The sequence below is a fragment of the Melopsittacus undulatus genome (genome assembly GCF_012275295.1).
Source record: "Melopsittacus undulatus isolate bMelUnd1 chromosome W unlocalized genomic scaffold, bMelUnd1.mat.Z SUPER_W_unloc_1, whole genome shotgun sequence".
Taxonomy (NCBI): Eukaryota; Metazoa; Chordata; class Aves; order Psittaciformes; family Psittaculidae; genus Melopsittacus; species Melopsittacus undulatus.
In genome coordinates, this window is record NW_022993942.1 from 360,144 (window position 1) to 378,953 (window position 18,810).

The following is an 18,810-nucleotide window of genomic DNA, read 5'->3' on the forward strand; positions in this document are numbered from 1 at the left end:
GAGACCCTGCACTTTTGGTATCAAAGTCATTATGTAGAAAAATTAAATTCTCAGTTTACCTCTATAACAGGAGAATAGGGACGATGTATTTAAGGTTAACTTATGTCAAATTTCAACAAACAGGATACATAAACACCTATGTGATCTGTGAAATGTCAGAATGATAGCAATGAGGAAGAGAAGGATTAAGAATTACCAAACACCAATGAAGGGGAAATTCAAATTTTAACTGATCATCAGTAGTAATTTGTGATCAAGGAATGATTTGGCATGGAGGATAAGAAAGACCAACTGCAGAAGGTTTTAAAGTGGCTGGAAGCAGGAATGGCAGAGACATTTCCCTAGGTGATAAGAAAGAGCCACAGCTTTGTCCTCTTGTAGCAATCCTGGAATGCAAGTGCTCACCTTTGGGCAGCAGAGCTGGGCTAAGGCATGAACCCAAGGCTGGATAAGGCACCCTATGCCAACTCTCACATAACCGGTGCAGGTGCAAGTGAATATAAGTAATCTTCTCCTGATGCACCTTTGCAGACTCCTTGTAGGTCCATTTATGGCAGTAGGACTGTCAAATGCATTGTTCATTAAATCTTTTTATATTTAATCTCAAATGTGTTTAATTCACCTCAAAGGTTACAATAAAAATTCCCCAACATTACACACATGTAAACTAAAACTTAAAGTTAAATCATTTTTTTATTCAAAGAACATATTAAAATGCAGCACATTTACTCTTCTGCTGTTAAATCATGCCAAACTACAGCTTAACCTTATAAAGCTTAGAACACACCAGTATTTCTTGCATGCAATCACTTTTTAATAAAAACAAAAGCAGTCTTCCACCTCAGTTATTCTACTTGTTATTTTACCCAAAAACTGTTACTTACACACAAGTACTTGAGCTGTCTGAAATTTTTCTACAGCTACATAAAATTCTACTTGTCATACTGAAAGAAGTATTTTACAAGTTGTCAAAAGCACTACAGATGATTGGGAAAATCAGTTCTATGGAATTAAGTTATGACTTGGATCTGCAACTGGCTGGTGATTAGTCTTGTGCCCTGTGAAATACCACTCAAGCAATTTCAAGTTATGAATCACAAGTACAAGAAATTCATGCACAAGGCACATTTTGAGATCAGACTATTGGTATGCAGCCAAGAGAACAGTCAAAAGCATGTAACTGAAAGATTCTAAACCCACAGCCATGAATTGCTAGGTAGTTTAACATAGCCTAAGAAGCCTGAAATGACTATAAAGTGTTTCATTTCAATAAGTCCAAAAGACAAAAACTGGAGTGCATTAATACATTATTTTAAACAAACTGATTTAATACAATTTCTACCACAACAGGTATCAATTATTAGAGAACATAACCCAACAATTGCAGTTTCCACTGTAGAATTACTACTTTTCTGAAACAGCTCTATGCAGCTAGTCAGTCTATATCAAGTAACTGAACAATTTTTTTTCTTCTCACTTAAGAAAGAGGGAAAGTCTGAATTCTTATCTGAATTTCCTGACCTTCAATGAGAGGGAGGAGTTAGGAGCAAGTGGGTCAGTAAATATAACTTATTAACATCCCCTAAAGTAGTAGCTCAACCAAAGAGTTTATCCAATTTGGAAACAAAATTTCTGTAGCATATTATGGATCTCTGGTTGCCTTCCAAGAAAAATACAGAAAGAAATCACCATGAGACAATGGTATTTGAAAGTACACAAGACTCATGAGGTGATAAAATGTACTGCTAAATGTTTTTTATCTGCATTTTAGAGCACTAGGCAGTGTTCGGTACCTTCATTTATTTGGGAAATATATGAAATCACACAGTTAACATACTCAAAATTACCTTTGGAAGCCCATTTTCTGGTTATATAGTGAATACTTTTTTTTGACATGTTTAATTGATAGCTGTGCTACAGTTAGTGAACACAAGACTGGCATGTTATCCTTTATGCACAGCGAGTATGAAGGCTCCTATTTGATAATAATCATATAAGAGCAATATTTTATAACTCAGTGTTTGCTAACAGGAGATTTAAAATAGCTTAGTACAAATCAATACCATCCCGTCAATACCCCCTTTATTAACAAAAGCAAGTGCCAAATCATTAAAGGGTCCAAAAATATCTAAAAAATATTACCAATTGTTTACCTCTGTCTAGCCTTTGCAAGACTAATCATTTTCAGATAAACACAACAATGTGCAAAAGTTCCTAACATCATACATTAGGAATAACTTGTACTACTCAAACCAAAAGATTCTGCTGAGATCAAATTAAAAAATCCCACAAAACAGCAAAGTCAAGTCTCATATTGTCCCTAAACCATGACACATAACTTGAACAGTTGCAGTGAAGATCCTGATCTTACAACTTCCTGCATGAAGCAGTTTCTTCCCTTCTACAAGTTATCTTCTGCCTTAGTTATTACAGGCAAAAATATACCAACATTAGAAAACTTGATTCCATTGCTGCTTACAGTATCTTCAGACCTACCACTTAATATAGTTTTGCTTAAACAGTGAGATAAATACTTTCCGTTTATCAGACTTCTTTGGACATGTGTACCATTCTGCTAACCACAAACTGTGCTTTCTGTGAAAACAGTTTCAAATAATGAGTTAACCTTGCAAAATTCTAGCTTCTCACAACATGAAGTTTGTCCACCCTGCATTATGTGGTTCCATATTTACAAGATACTTAAACTTTACATTTGTCTTTTACCTTACAAAAAGTGCAACTCTCTCACCCCATATTATGGGGCAACAGCAATCACTATAAATTCTACAGAACAGCAGCCTATGACAAATAAATAAGGTGCCCAGGATCTGACTGGTTAAGGACCACCAAGTACCACCATTTCATAAAGGCAGACTCCATTCCTATGCTACTGTCACAGGGGTGCCACAGCTAGGTTTGCAAGCTCAATAAGAGCCAATGCACCATGCATGTGTTCACGCTGCTCCTGGAGGCTGCGTCGAGCTGTTGAATGAGCGTTATTTTTATCTTCATCATCCTCTTCATTAGACTGAAGAAATCCCATCTGGTCCTTCTGTTCCTGATCCATTTTCTGGATTGTTTTACTTTTCAAAGTGGGAGCATGCTGTTCTCTAGTCTCCCAGTATCTACAACACCAGAGGTGGAGAATGTTTTTAAATTATGTACAGTTTATGGAAGAACTACTATTCAAAGCTAGCAGACCTTCCAAGTATTGCCTTGCACATGACTAATCACTGCATTTCTTTTTTCTCTTTCAATCCTTTTATGGCACTATTTAAGCTATCAGAAGCCTCTTTTATTGAGCATTTAAAGTGCAAAAGTGCCCAAGGGATATCGGATCTTTCACACAGCTATAATACATGGTATTACCCCCAGTCAGCTCTCCCCGTACATTGTTGCTCCTCACATAGATGCAAATCCAGCAGTAATGACTGTAGCAAAGTGAAGCATTTAAGTAGAGAAGGAAAAACAGACAAGAAAGCTTCATGAAGAACTTTGCCTTAACCAGGAGTCAGTACTTAAACAAAAGGCGAGGCTGGGTTGAATCATACTAAAGGAAGAGCTGGGTTTTGTTTATTGTTTTTCTTTCCTTTTTTTTCCCCTCCTAAGAATAAAACACTTTCTCAGGCCACTCTGCGTTATAAATTTAGAGATCACACCATAAGGAAACTTACTTCGCTAGCCACTCAGCTGCAGCTTTATTGTCAGCCTTCTGTTTTTCACTCAGTCTGACTGTGAGTTCTTCCCTCTTCAGCCGGGCATATGGGTGTTTGGGGCAATGACGGTTTGCATGTGTGAATCTGCTTAAACACCCTTAAAAATCCACAAAATGCCAAGAGAAAACACATTAAGGAAAGCAGTCAACTGACAAGTTAGCATAACAGCCATGGGATGAATCCAACCTTCTTTACTCCACAAAAACCTGGATCCAGTTGAAAACAGCACAATAGTTGCAAGGCCCACAACATACCTAATCATTTTACGCATTGGTATCGACTGATACAATTACTGATAACCTGGCTTACAAAAATCAAGCATGCAATCCTTCTATCTAAGTTGCATGATTCTGTGTGGCTTCTTCCTTCCCTAGATGCTCCTCGAAAATTAAGATCCAAAGCTGGGATAGTTAATTTTCTTCCCAGTGGCTGGTACAATGCTGTGTTTTGGATTACAGTGCCAAAATAATGTTGATAAAGCACTGATGTTTTAGTTGTTGCTAAGTAGTGCTTACCCTGAACTAGGACTTTTCAGTTTCTCATGCTCTGCTACTGACCAGGTGCACAAGAAGCTGTGAGGGAGCATAGTCAGGACAGCTGATCCAAACTAGCCAAAGGGATATTCCATATCATAGGATATTACACTCAGTATATAAACTGGAGGGGAGTTACCTGGGAGCCACTGATTGCTGCTCAGAGACTGACAGGCTGGGCATTGGTCAGTGGGTGGTGAGCATCACTTATGTTTCTTGAGTATTATTCCTCTCTCTTTCCTGTTGGTTATCATTACTGTTATTGTTATTATTTTTTACTTTATTACAGTTATTAAACTGTACTTATCTCAACCCACAGGTTTTACCTCCTGATTCTTTTTCCCATCCCATCAGGTGTGGGGGAGGCAGGGCAGGGCAGGTGAGTGAGCAGCTGTGTGGTACTTAGTTACAGACTGCAGTTAAGTTATTCTCTGAAGCCTTACCATTCTCTGAGCAGATGAAAGGCTTTTCCCCTGTGTGAAGACGCTGGTGAGTTTTGAGTTGCCCACTCTGAACAAAGGCTTTCCCGCAGTCTGGGTAGTCACACAAATAAGGTCTTTCACCTTTAAAACCAAAACAAAACAACACCCAGAAATCCCAAAAAAAAAACCAACCCCTCCAACCCAAACCCACAACCACATAGATTTATGAAAGCTGAATATAGAAGAGTTGTACTATCTAGTGGTGTTCCTTGCCTGCTTACACAAGCAAGCTCTCCTTTTATGCACTCAAACTTAGTGCATTGGACAGCAGATAACATGCCAGCATTTTATGCTGAATGGATGTTTAAAGTATGCATTAAATGCTACTGGATAATACAGGTGTTGGTCTCTTCTCCCAAGTAACAAGCAGTAGGACAAAAGGAAATGGCCTCAAGTTGTGCAAGGGGAGGTTTAGACTAGATATTGGGAAAAATTTATTCACTTTAAGGGTTATCAAGTACTGAAACAGGCTGCCCAGGGAAGTGGTTGAATCTCCATAGTGGTGGACATGGTAGTGTTAGGTTTACAGTTGGACTCAGTCTTAGGGGTCTTTTCCAACCTAAATGATTGTATGATTCAATTACTGCATAAAAACTACACAAACAAAGAAGGAAACAGATGTCAGAGAAGAGGCAGTCAGGATGAAAAATACTACCATGTACAGAACCCCAAGCTCAGGAATTTTTTTCCTCTTATTAAGGAAGTCCAACAACAGCAGATAAAATGTTTACCCTATATGTCTTTTCTATTAAAGCCCAAATTACTGTTAGTTACCCTGCAACAAAAACAGCTACAGAAAGACTTTCTTTTGATTGCACTAACAAGCCCAGAGAGAAAAGTATAATTAATCTAAGAATTAAATAATTAAACCAAAATATTAACAGATTGAATTGTTTGTTGGGGTTTTTTGCTTTCCCAACTCCTTCATAAGTGTTTGTCAGCTACTCCCATCTTCCTTTTAATCTCTTCACTTACCAGTATGAGTTCGTTTGTGTGCCTGTAGTGATTTCTCTCGTGGAAACACCCTGTTGCAGATATTGCAGCGTATTCTGCTAGAAGAATGCTCTCCTTCATTAATTAGGTCACGAACTGTGTCTGCTCTTGGTCGGCCACGTCTTCTCCCATCCTGTATTAAAATAATTAAGAAACTGAAGTATGTTGTGGTTTAACCCAGCTGACAACTAAGTACAACGAAGTGCTCACTCATGTTCGCTTGCTCACACCACATCCCCCCCAGTGGGATGGGGAGGAGATTTATAAAAAAGCTAAAACCCATGTGTTGAGATAAGAACAGTTTAATAATTGAAATAAAGTATAGCATAATACAATACTAATACTAATGATATTAATGAAAAGGGAAATAGCAACGAGAGAGAGAGAAAAAAAAAAAACCCAACCAAAAAACAAGACTGCACAATACTGATGCTTACTGCCCATTGACCAATGCTCAGCCTGTCCTGAGCAGCAATTGGCCCCTCCCAGCTAACTCCCCCCAGTTTCTATACTGGCCATGACATGCTGTGGTATGGAATATCCCTTTGCCTTGTTTGTGTCAGGTGTCCTGTCTCTGCTTCCTCCCAGCTTCCCATGCACCTCCTCACTAGAAGAGCATGAGAGACTGAAAAGTCCATGTTCAGTGTAAGCACTACTTAGCAAGAATTAAAACATCAGTGCTTTATCAACATTATTCTCAGACTAAAGTCAAAACACAGCACTGTACCAGCCACTAGGACAAAAATTCTGTCCTAGCTGAAACCAGACAAGGTGTCATACTTTTCCATGTAAGCTGTTTAGCAAAATACATACCCCCTCCACCAAACAAACCAACCCACAACAAGACCCACAAGCAAGAACACACACAATATTCTTACATAAGCTCAAGAAAATTGAAAGATCTGCTAAAATAATACATAGTAAACCACAAGTATTTTTATAAAAAAGAAGGGAAAAAAAAAGACACTCTGGGGTACATGAAGTAAGTTGTGGGTGTGGGGTGTGTCAGGATTAGGTAGAGGGTGGGGATGTGTACATATGTGACTCTCCAGGGAAGTCTTGGATGCAGTGATCACAAGATGGTCGAATTCGAGGTCCTCAAGACAATGAGAAGAGCGTGCAGTAAGCTCACTGCCCTGGACTTCAAGAGAGCAGACTTTGGGCTCTTCAGGAACCTGCTTAGCAGGGTTCCATGGGATATAGCCCTAGAGGGCAGAGGGGCCCAAGGCTCTTGGTTAATATTCAAGGATCACCTGCTACAGGCTCAGGAGTGTTGCATCCCGACCAGAAGGAAGTGCAGCAGGAGAGCCAGGAGACCTCCTTGGATGGATAAGGAGCTGCTGAGAAAAATTCACAAGAAAAAAGAGGCTTATAAAAGGTGGAAACAAGGACAGGTGGCCTGGGATGAATACAGGGATGTTGTCAGGGTAGTTAGGGACCAAGTTAGGAAAGCTAAGGCCCAACTGGAGCTAAACTTGGCAAGGGATGTTAAAGATAATAGGAAGGGATTTTATAGGTATGTAGCAGCTAAAAAACAGACTAAGGACAACGTAGGCCCCCTCCGGAAGCTTTTGGGAGAACTGGCTACACAGGATTTGGAGAAGGCTGAGGTTCTGAATGGCTTCTTTGCCTCGGTCTTCACTGGCAAAGGCTCTGACCGCAGCACCCGAGTCTTGGAGGGTGGACGCAGGGACTGTGAAAACCTAGACCTTGGGCCCACTGTACATGAGGATCTGGTTCGAGACCATCTTAAGAACCTGAATGTACACAAGTCCATGGGACCTGATGAAATCCATGCACGGGTCCTGAAGGAGCTGGCAAATGAAGTTGAAAAGCCACTGGCCATCATATTTGAAAAATCCTGGCAGTCAGGTGAAGTTCCTGACGACTGGAAAAAGGGAAATATAACCCCCATTTTCAAGAAGGGGAAAATGGATGACCTGGGGAATTACAGACCAGTCAGTCTCACCTCTGTGCCTGGCAAAATGTGGGATCAGATTCCCTTGGAAGGCATGCTAGAGCACATGAAAAACAACAAGGTGCTTGGTGACAGCCAGCATGGCTTTACTAGGGGAAAATCCTGCCTGACCAATGTGGTGGCCTTCTATGACGGGGCTACAAAAGTGATGGACAGGGGTGGAGCAGTTGACGTCATCTACCTGGACTTGTGCAAAGCATTCGACACTGTCCCACATGACATCCTTGTCTCTAAATTGGAGTGTCATCAATTTGACAGGTGGACCACTCGGTGGATAAAGAACTGGCTGGATGGTCGCACTCAAAGAGTTGTGGTCAACAGTTCAATGTCTGGCTGGAGATCAGTAACGAGTGGTGTCCCTCAGGGATCGATGTTGGGACCGGTCTTGTTTAGCATCTTTGTTGCTGACATGGACAATGGGATTGAGTGTGCCCTCAGCAAGTTTGCCGAAGACACCAAGCTGTGTGGTTCGGTTGATACGCTGGAGGGAAGGAATGCCATTCAGAGGGACCTTGACACACTTCTGAGGTGGGCTGATGCCAACCTCATGAAGTTTAACCATGCCAAGTGCAAGGTCCTACACCTGGGTCGGAGCAATCCCAGGCACAGCTACAGGTTGGGCAAAAAGGAAATTCATGGTAGTCCTGCGGAGAAGGACTTGGGGGTGTTAGTCAATGAGAAAATGAACATGAGCCAGCAGTGTGCACTCACAGCTCAGAAAGCCAACCGTATCCTGGGTTGCATCAAGAGGTGCGTGACCAGCAGGTCAAAGGAGGTGATCCTGCCTCTCTACTCTGCTCTCGTGATACCTCACTTGGAGTACTGTGTTCAGTTCTGGTGTCCTCAACATAAAAAGGACATGGAGCTGTTAGAACAAGTCCAGAGGAGGCCACGAGGATGATCAGGGGACTGGAGCACCTCCCATATGAAGACAGGCTGAGAAAGTTGGAGCTGTTCAGCCTGGAGAAGAGAAGGCTGCGTGGAGACTTCATAGCAGCCTTCCAGTATCTGAAGGGGGCCTATATGGATGCTGGGGAGGGACTATTCATTAGGGACTGTAGTGATAGGACAAGGGGTAACGGGTTGAATCTTAAACAGCAGAGGTTTAGACTGGATATAAGGAAGAAATTCTTTACTGTTAGGGTGGTGAGGTACTGGAATGTGTTGCCCAGGGAGGTAGTGAATGCTCCATCCCTGGCGGTATTCAAGACCAGGTTGGATGAAGCCTTGGGTGATATGGTTTAGTGTGAGGTGTCCCTGCCCATGGCAGGGGGGTTGGAACTAGATGATCTTGAGGTCCTTTCCAATCCTAACTATTCTAGGATTCTATGATCGGGTTTGGGATTTTTTTTCCACTTCAGGGTCTTGAGTTGTCTGGAATTTTTTTTATTCCATTGGTTTTGGGTCATGAGGGATTTTTTTCATTCCATGGCTTTGGGCTGCTGGGGATTTTTTTTTTTTGTTGTGAGTTTTTGTGTTTCCAGGTTGGTCTGGAGTTTTTTATTTTTGTTCCTGGTTTTTGGGTCATATGAAGATTTTTTTTTATTCTGGGGTCTTTGGTTGTTGGCGGTTTTATTCTTTCTGGGTTCTTGGATTGTTTGTGGTGTTTGATTCCAGTGTTTTGGGTTGCAAGTGTTTTTGTGCTTTTTTTTTTGTGTGTGTGTTTATTTTTTTTATTGGTTGGGTTATTTTTACTGTCTGGCATCTTGATGTTGTTTGATTCCATGCTTCTTGGTTGCCTGGGTTATTTTTTTGGGGGTTGGGTTCCAGGCTTTTAAGTTGTACACGGCTGTGGGGTTTTTTGATTTTTTTTTTTTTGTTCCAACCTTTGAGTTGTAGGGGTTGGGGGGGTTCTTTTGTTTCCTGGCTTTTGGGGCACCTGGTGGTTTTTTTTTTTTTCCTGGCCTTTTGAGTCACCTGTTTTTTTCTTTTGGTTACAGAGTTTTGCATCAACTGGTTTGGGTTTGTTTTTGTTTACTACCAGGCTTTTGGAGTGTTTGTTTTTTTCATTTTTTTTTCCATTCCAGGCTTTTGGGGCAACTGTTTTTTTTTGTTTGTTTTTTTTTTTATTTTTGTAGGGGTGGGTGTTGTTGGTTGGGGTTTTTGTCCCCCTCTTTTTTTTCTTTCATTGTGGTTGGTTACCCTTGGCTGGCCACCAGGTGCCCTCCAAGCAACTGACTCCCCCTCTTCAGCAAGAAGCAAGATAGGGGGAGAAAATAAGATGAGTTGAGATAAAGACAGAGAGACTGCTTTCCCCTTCACATTGTTCCCCTGCTCCAGCATGGGGTTGATATAAGGAAAGCAAGTGCCTGGAAAACATAGGGTTAAGATACTTTTAACTTAAGTCTAAGAGAACAATGTGTTGTGAGCCTGTGGTGTGATAACAGGATTTAGTAGTCTTACTAACAAGAGTGAATTATTTCTTTCCATTCTTCTGAGTGAATTATTTCTTACCATCCTTCTAATTATCAGTTAGTTTGGAGAGAGTGACTCCTGAACATCTGCTAGCTTAGGATACTCCTTGTCTGCCCATCCTGTTCTGCTTGCAATAAATTTTGTACGAAGGTCCCACTTTCCTAAATCTTTGCCAGCTATCAGAAACTTACAGATATGGCTGGTTTCAGCTAGTTTTGTGATTACTGGGGCTTCCAACTGTGCCAAAAGTGAAAAGTACACTGTGAGGAAGACAGCTTACTTCATCTTGAAGACCCCTGCCCACGACCGTCGGAGGGCAGTGCGCAAGCACCAAAAGGGAGGATAACGAGTACCTAAACTAATTGTAATATCCCTGCCACTCTCTCAGGAGCCTAATGAATGTTTGTGTGTAATAAATATCTGCTTGCTTAACCCCTTGGTGTGCAAGTTAGGAGGAGCAATCCCCCTTGCACCTGGTGCCATAATAAACATACCTGCTTTATAACTCTGAGTTGTAGAGTCTGATTCCATGCTTCAGGGTCCCTCCCAAAGGATATAATCAGTCCTTCACAAACTGCTCCAGTCAACAGCTGTCCCCACAGCCAGTTCAACCTGCGGGAAACTGGCACTAGCAGCAGCAGCAGTTGCCATGTGCTAAGAGTTTGGGGCTTCTGAGGTCCCTGGGGGTGTCTGAGGAGGTTTCAGGGCCCGACACCCTTGGGCTGTGTGCATGAGGGACCAGCCAGCTGGTAGTAAGTCTCACGATAGGGGCAGGCAAGAACTTGGTGGTGCCAGCAGTCCCCACAACCAGTTCAAGCCATGAGAAGCTGCATGTAACGGACCCCTAGGGAATACTAATGACCTGGAAAGCAAACAGGGAGTAGTATGTTAGGAGATGCATGGCCAGTTCTTGAGGGAAGGTCTGCATACTGCCATTTATCAGACTGCTCCCTGCTCTGCTCGCCTTCATGCTTAGGCTGCAGCCCTGACGGTCACCCCTGCAAGCTGGTGGCTATTCAAACCTACCCATCAGCTTGAGGTCTATAGGGAATTATAAAGGCTTATTAGTCAGTGCTCTGATATTGCCAGAAGCACAGTGGTATATACCAGGCAAGGGCTGCACTTTTCAGCAGACAGGAATCAGCTACCTAGCCAGGATAGCCTGGGAATGGAGGAAGCTGCTGTCCACGTGGAGGGCTGCAAATACTGCTCTTCCATGTCCTGGGTGGAGGAGGTATCCTATGCAAAGTATGCTGACTTATGATGTCATAGGAATCACAGAATCTTGGTGAGAAAACTGAGTATTGGGTTTGCATGACAGGTTTTGGTAGTGAGGGGGCTACAGGGGTGGCTTCTCTGGGAAACTGCTAGAAGCTTCCCAATGTTCGATAGAGCTAATGCCAAGACGGACCCACCACTGGCCAAAGATGAGCCAATCAGTGACAGTGGTGGAAATGTCCTCTCTACACATCACACAACCAGCATCACATGGAGTAAGTCGGTAGTGGTGATCACACAATGAGCTCAACTGGGGAAACCCAACTGCCCAGGAATCCTGGAATAGATCATGGACTGGCCAGAAGGCAGAAATTTTAGAGCACTGCTTGAAGAGGTGGCTCATGCACCATGAATTATTAGATGAAAGGTGTTATGCTCATAATAGGAACTGTCAGTTCCTACTGTGTTTTATGAAATCACTGGAAGTGCAATGTTGCTGTGTGGAAACCCACATGACAAGTCACTGAAGCCACTAAAAGAGGTGAGTCAAGTCAGTTTGCAGAAGTGAAAGCCATCCAGGTTGCTCTAGAGATTGCTGAATGAGAAAAGAGGCCAGTACTCTCTCTATATATGCTGATTCATGGATGGTGGCAAATGCCCTATAGGGGTGGCTACAGCAGGGGAAGAAGACCAACTGGCAGCAGAGGGGTAAACCCATCTAGGCATTGTGGCAAGACATCGCTGCTTGGGGAGAAAACATCACTCTAAAGGTATGCCATGTAGATGCTTACATGCCCAAGTCATGCAACTGAAGAACATTGAAACAATGAACAGGTAGACATGGCTTCAAAAACTGAAGTGGCTCAGGTGGACCTGGACTGGAAGCATAAGGGTGAGCTATATATGTAGCTCCATGGCCCATGAAACATCAGAACATCTAGGGAGAGATGCAACACACAGATGGGCTTGTGATCATAGAGTGGACCTGACCATGGAGGTTACTGCACAACTCACCCATCAATGTAGAAACATGTGCTGCAATCAAGCAAGCCACAGAATTAAAATATCCCTGGAACAGAGGGTGGTTTCTGGGTTTTCAATATGGCAAGGCCTGGTAAACTGACTATATTGGACTACTGCCACAAACATGCCAAGGCAAGCGCTACATACTCACCATGGTGGAAGCAAGTACTGGTTGGCTAGAAACATACCCTGTAAACCATGCTACTGGTCAAAACACCACCCTAAGCCTTGAAAAGCAAATTTTGTGGTGACATGGTACCCCAGAAAGAATTGACTCAGACATTTCCAAAATAACCTCATAAACTCCTGGGCAAAGAAACATGGCATTGAATGGGTGTATCACATCCCCTATCACCCACAAGCATCTGGAAAGACTAAGAGATATAATGCACTGTTAAAGACTGTTGAGAGAGCATTGGGCAACGGGGCATGGAAGCACTGGAATATAAATTTAGCAGAAGTCACTTGGCTGGATCTGCTAATAGCCCTGGTTCTGTCCAAACAAAAGCCCTACATACTGTGGGAGGAAATAAGGTCCCCACACTGCATGCATGTAAGGAAGTCACAGCATCAAGGCTGTTTCTCCAACATCCCCACCACCACCCCCAAAGGTCAGTAGACTGGAGGTGGGCAAGATCTTGGGAGGGGACATAGCCAGGACAGCTTACCCAAACTGACCAAAGGGATATTCCATTCTATATGACTTCTGCTCAGAAATAAAAGCTAAGAGAAAGGGGAGGGGGGGGGGCATTTGTTATTACATTTGTCTTCTGGAGCAACTGCTGCTTGTACTAAAGCCCTGCTTCCTGGGAAGTGGCTGGACACTGCCTGCTGATGGGAAGTAGAGAATACATCTTTTTTTTTCCTTTGCGTCTGTGCACAGCCTTTGCTTTTGCTTTATTAACCTGCCTTTATCTTAACCCACAAGTTCTTTTCTATCTTATTTTCTCCCCATGTCCTGCTGAGGAGGGGGAGTGATAAAGTGGTTTGGTGGACATCTAGCACCCAACCAAGGTTAACCCATCACAAACTCACACGACTGCAAGACCACAATGGATGGCTTAAATCCTGGGGGGGGGGGAGGGGGGGGTATGTTGATTATTTCTTTTTTTGGTGCTGGTGTGAGGAGTCCTCCACCTGAGAAGGAAGAACTGGCAGAAACAATGTGAGATGAACTAACCACAACACCTATTTCCCATCCCTCTGCGCTGCTTGGGGAGAGGAGGTAAATAAAATAGGGAGTGAAGTTGAGCCTGTGAAGAAGGGAGGAGTGGGGTGGAGGGAAGGTGTTCTATGATTTGGTCTTATTTCTCATTACTCTACTCTGATTTGTTTGGCAATAAATAAATAAATTAATTTTCCTCAAGTTGAGTCTGCTTTGCCCATGACAGTAATTGGTGAATGACCTCTCCCTGTCCTTATCTTGAGCCATGAGCTTTTTGTTATATTTTCTCTCCCTTGTCCAGCTGAGGGGGAGTGATAGGCTTTGGTGGCCACCTGGCATACTGGCAAGTTCAACCCACCACACCCCATCACAGAAAAGGGAAGCAGTTACAAGTCCTAAATGTGGAACTTGGACTGGAACTGCTGCTGGACAGTGATATACATGAATCCCCAGTGCCCAGAAATGCCCCCACCATTATTTGCTTTCTCTGAGGACTGAGTGACTTGTGTTCTTTTATATGATTTTCAAGTCTAGTTTATGATTGTTATTTTGATACAGGAAATAGTGTGTCAAGATTTAACCTGACCTGCAGAGGGTTCAGGTGACTAGAAATTATAAGTTACTATAATAATCATAATATACTGATAAGAAAATAAAGCTTTAATTTTCTACAATTTAGTGCCATCATCATTCTGCCAAGGTTCCCTAAAAGAATCTGTCTGTCCCCTTAGTGTTGGATGACACTGTTTGCAAGGTTTTTTGGTTCAGTGGTTCTGGGAGATTTGGCATATTTTTGTTTCAGCATGTTTTGTGCTTTTTTTTTTGGGGGGGGGGGATTGTTCTTGTTGAGGGGGATAGATTTGGTTAGGTTTTGTTTAGGGACATTTTTCATTTGGCATATTAGTTTTTTTTGTGGTTCAGTGGTTTGAGGAGCTAGGTTTGGTGTATTTTAAGCAAAATTTTATTCTAGCACTTTATGGGGGTTTATTTAGTTGGTGATTGGTGCATTTTAGCTTTTGTGTGATTTGGGTTCTTTTAGTGGAAGGAGAGGCCTAGGTTTGGGATACTTATGATTTGGCATGGTTTCAGGGGTTTTTGTATCAGTCATTGGGGGGCAGGGTTTTGGGGGTAATATTGGGTTTTGGGGTTTTGAATGGTTGGTGTTTAGTTTTTTTATTATTTTGACAGCTAAGTTTTTTTGTATGTTTTAGTGGCTTGTTTCAGTATGGTGGCTCAGGAGGCTGTTTGGTGCGTTTTTTTCTCCCCCCCCATTTTTGTTTTGGCAGTTAGGGGATTTTTCTTTTCTGTGTGTATGTGTGTTTGTTAATGGGGGGTGCTGGGTTTGGCTTTTACTTATTTTGGCCTGGTTTTGGGGAGTGGTTTGGTTGTTGTGGGGGCTGGGTTTGGCATGTCTTTGCTTTAACATGGTTTTCTTGGGTTTAGGTTTTTCTAGGGGTTTTGTGACTGAGGGCTCGGTTTGAATGTTTGAGTTTCATCATGTTTTGAGAGACTTTTGGTTCGGTGGCTGAAGGTGCTAGGCTTGATGCATTTTTTGTGCTAATGCATTTTAGGTTTTTTTTTCCAGATTTCTGGTTGGGAGCACTGGGTTAGGCACAGTTTCGTTTTGGCATGTTTGGGGGATTAATATTGTGTTTGGAAAATTTGCAGTATTAGTATTTAGTTGGGTTTGTAGTTTGTTTTCTCTTTTGTTGTTTGATAGTTGGAGGGCTACATTTGGCACGTTTTTTGTTTTGATGTGGTTTTGAGAGGCCACGTTTTGCCAAGTTTTCAGCATTTTTTGTGTGCTGTGGGGTATTTTTTGGTTCAGTGACTGGATTAGCTTAGGCTGTTTCTCTTTTGGCATGTTTTGGGTGTTTTTTCATTCTGGGTTTGTCAGGAGTGGATTTTGCACATTCTTGTTTTGTGCATTTGGGGGGAGCAAGGTTTATTGGTTTTGGTATGCTTTTATTTAGGCATGTTTGGGGATTTTTTTTTTGTTCGGTGGTTGGGGAGGGGTGGGTTTAACATATCTTGGGGATCTTTTTGTTTGGTGGTTCAGTGGGCTTTGTTGGGCATGGTTTTGTCTTGACATGTTTTTGTCCAGTGGTCTGAGGTGCTGGGTTTGGTGGATTTGGTTTGGGTGCAATGTGTTTGGGGGGGGGGTTTGCTTTCCTGTGGTTCAGAGAGCAAGGTTTGATGCACTTTTATGTGTGTTGTGTTTTAGGGTGGGAAGTTGCCTTTTCAAGATCTGGGGGGCTATATCTGGAGCATCTTTTCCTATGGCTTATTTTTGGGAGTGGTTGCTTTCTTAGGGTTTGAGGGGCTGGGGTGCTTTTTCCTGTGACACATTTTGGAGCAGAAAATTGCCTTTTTGTCATTCAGGAGACTGGATTTGGTGCACTTTCTCATGTAGAACATTTCTGGGGAGAGGTTTGCCTTCTTAAGGTTCAGGTGGCTGGTCTTGGGCACACTTTTTCATGTGGTGCATTTTTGGGCTTGAGGTTCCTTTCTTGGGGTTCCAGACACTGGATTTGGCACGCTTTTTCTTGTGGTGTGTTTTGCAGGGTGAGTGCCTTCTTGTTGTTTGAGAGGCTGAAGTTGCCATGTCTTATCTTATGATGTGTTTTAGGGAGAGGCACAACCTCTTCTGTTTTCAGGAAGCTGGGCACATCTTTTTACGTGGCACATTCTAGGGGTGGGGTACCTGTTTGGGGTGGGGGCTGGGTTTGGCACTTTCTTTTGGGTATTGCCTTTTTGGGGGGAGATGGAGCAGGCTTTTTTTCCATGGTGCTTTTTGAGGAAGCTGTTGCTTTGGACTTTGAGAGGCTGGATTTGGAGCACCTTTTTGTGAGTGTTTTTGGGAGAGAGTTTGATGTTCTGGATTTGGAGGGCTTCATTTGGTATGGTTATTTTTAGCATGGCACATTGTGATGGGAATACCTCCTTCGAGTTTGGGTTGGCACGCTTTTTTGGGTTGGTGTGCTTTTTTGTGCTTGTGCGCTTTTTTGTGTTGCAGTTTACAGGGCAGAATGCCAACATAAGGACGGGGGGGCACAGGAAGAGGTGGGAGTGGCAAGCTTTTTCATGTGGCACAGTTTGGGGAGTGTTTGCCTTCCTAGGCTTGAAGAGGCTGAGGTGCACATTCTTTTTCCATGTGGGGTGTTTTGGGGAGTATAGTTGCTTCCTCAAGTTTCAATGTTTAACATGCTTTTTTGTGTGGTGCATTTTGAGGGGGTTGTCTTCTGCCGGTTTGGAGTGGCTAGGTTGAAACTTTTTTCTTTCAGCTCATTTTGGGGATTTTCTGGTTCTGTGGTTGAGGGAAACTTTTGTGCTTAGAGAGGTGGGTTTATTGGACTGGGGATCACTAAGTTTTGGGGGGGAGGGGGGAAATGTATCAGTTTATGCTTTTTACAGGGGGGTGAGATATTTTGTTGAGGTTTTGGCAGGGTTGAAGCGTTTGGGGCAGGAGGGGTTGGGGAAGTTTTAATTTGTGGGGGTTTAAGATTTAAATATGATTTACCAGGTTTGTGAGTTCCGAAATTCTTGGGAGGCAGCGGTTGGGTTTGGGGGTTTATGGGGAGTTCATTGGATTTAGGAGGGTGTAGTTTTGAGGGGGCTGGTTTTCAAGCTCTGGGTTTGTTTGGTTTGGGGTTTTTTTTTTTTTTGGTTGGTTGGTTGGTTGGGGGGTGGTGGAAGGGTTTTGGGTGTGAGAGCTACTGGGTTTGGGGGCATTGTGTATGGTTTGGGCTTTTGGAAGGAGTGTGAGCATTTAGAGGGTAAAGGTTTCGGGATTTCTTGTATTTAGGGCTTTTTGTTTAGAGTGGATCTTCAGGGGGTCTAGTTTAGGTTACTTTGGGGAGTGGGACCCATGCAGTTTAGGGTGACAGTTTTACTGTTTGTTTGATGATTGGGATTTGTGGGGAGCTCTATGGACTGGGGGTTTTCAGGGTTTGGCTTTGGGTTTGTTTTTTTTTTTTAGGGGGTGGGGCTTTTTGTTTTGGGGGCAAGGAGTTTTTAGGATGCTTTTGATGTTTTGGACAATTATCAGCACATAGATAGATGCCCGACCGTTGCCAGGTAGTCATACTACTGCATCTGGCTCCGCCCCCATTCCACCTCTCGGGGCGGCTCTTCCCCCCCCCCCCCCCCCCCCCCCCCACGCGGTTGAGCGCACCACGGTGTCATCGGAAGCGACTTCAAGTGGCCAAGAGAAGATAGACAAGAATAGGAAGGAATGCTCAGCGCGTTGCTTTTAACTTTACCTCTTTGCCCTTCCACAGTAAGGCACTTTACCACCCCACTGACTACAGAATGCATGCATAGGGGCAGCGGGCTGTACCCCATCGCACCCGGCTGCTTGGCCTGTCCCGACCACACTCACCTTGAGGCTACAACTCGCCTCCTCTTCTTCTCTGCTGCAGGCTCTAGCTGGTCCCCCACGGGGTTGTTGGACGAATGAAGGGATGGCGGAGCCACGAGGGCTAAAGGTCACATTGTGGGCATTCTCTCCCCAGCACCAGGGGTAAACCATGAAGTCGCTGAAGCCAGGACTGATGAGGATGGGCGGGGGAAGTGTTAGCTCCTCACCTCTGCCCCTGGAGAACGGCTTGACAGAGGTGGTTTTGATAACAGAAACCAGTACGCCATTCGGGGACTCCTGGTAAAAAGTCACCGGGAGACCCGGCGGCGGCTTCTCCACCATCGCCACCTCTTTGCAGACACCTGCGCAGAAAAGAGGGAATGGAGAAGGGAAGCTCCTAATGACTCAGCTGCTCTTTCCCAAAGCGGGAAAATTGTAGAAATCCTGCAACCACCACCACCATTTGCCAAACACCATTGCCCCCCACCCCACCACTCTGCTTTACCTGGTTTTTGCCGGAGACGGCGGCTCCTCCTAGTGCCTCACCCCTCTTTTCTCAGCTACTACCGGCGCAAAACCTGCGACAGCTGCAATCTCCCCGCACCTTTCTAAAGTGACGCTGATCCCCATTTACAATCCCAGTCCTGATGACTCCAAAAGAAGAGTTAGCGTTGCAAAACCAAGGCCGAAACCGAGAATTTCCCGCGTTACATTTCGCGCCTGGGCGTAACCAATCACTGAACCAGGTGCTGACGTCACGGAGCAACAGTTACCGCTTACCAACTACTTTGCCCTGTGGGCGGGGACAGAATGGAACTCGGCTTCACTTCTGCTGCTTTATTGGCTAGGCACCAGGTCGACTGGTAAAATTCGAAACTGATTGGGCTGGTGGAGTGCTAGGGGTGTTTTGCCTCACTATAACTCATT

At 43.7% G+C, this 18,810-nt stretch overlaps 1 protein-coding gene across 2 annotated transcripts; it reads right to left on the reverse strand.

Annotated features, from left to right (window-relative positions):
• Positions 1-734: 734 nt before the first annotated feature.
• Positions 735-18,576, reverse strand: LOC117438185 (zinc finger protein 367-like). 2 transcript variants are annotated; one of them, XM_034073657.1, is made up of 6 exons: positions 18,389-18,576; positions 17,905-18,245; positions 5,707-5,857; positions 4,693-4,782; positions 3,675-3,813; positions 735-3,125 (listed from the first exon to the last, which is right to left on the reverse strand). In XM_034073657.1, the coding sequence occupies exons 2-6, from the start codon at positions 18,223-18,225 to the stop codon at positions 2,894-2,896; spliced, it is 933 nt and encodes a 310-aa protein (XP_033929548.1). In that variant the 5' UTR covers positions 18,226-18,245; positions 18,389-18,576; the 3' UTR covers positions 735-2,893. The 2 variants fall into 2 exon arrangements, with proteins under 2 accessions (XP_033929548.1, XP_033929547.1); XM_034073656.1 differs by having other exon boundaries at positions 4,693-4,812.
• Between the last annotated feature and the right edge of the window lie 234 nt (positions 18,577-18,810).

What these genes read in the sequence shown, in the direction of transcription:
- LOC117438185 (XM_034073656.1), bottom strand. Translation starts at nt 18,225, where the DNA reads ATGGTGGAGAAGCCGCCGCCGGGTCTCCCGGTGACTTTTTACCAGGAG. An exon ending in AGGCGAGTTGTAGCCTCAAG is followed by an intron (nt 5,858 to 17,904) that starts GTGAGTGTGGTC and finishes ATTTTAATACAG; the next exon opens with GATGGGAGAAGACGTGGCCG. An exon ending in GCAGCTGAGTGGCTAGCGAA is followed by an intron (nt 3,126 to 3,674) that starts GTAAGTTTCCTT and finishes CTGGTGTTGTAG; the next exon opens with ATACTGGGAGACTAGAGAAC.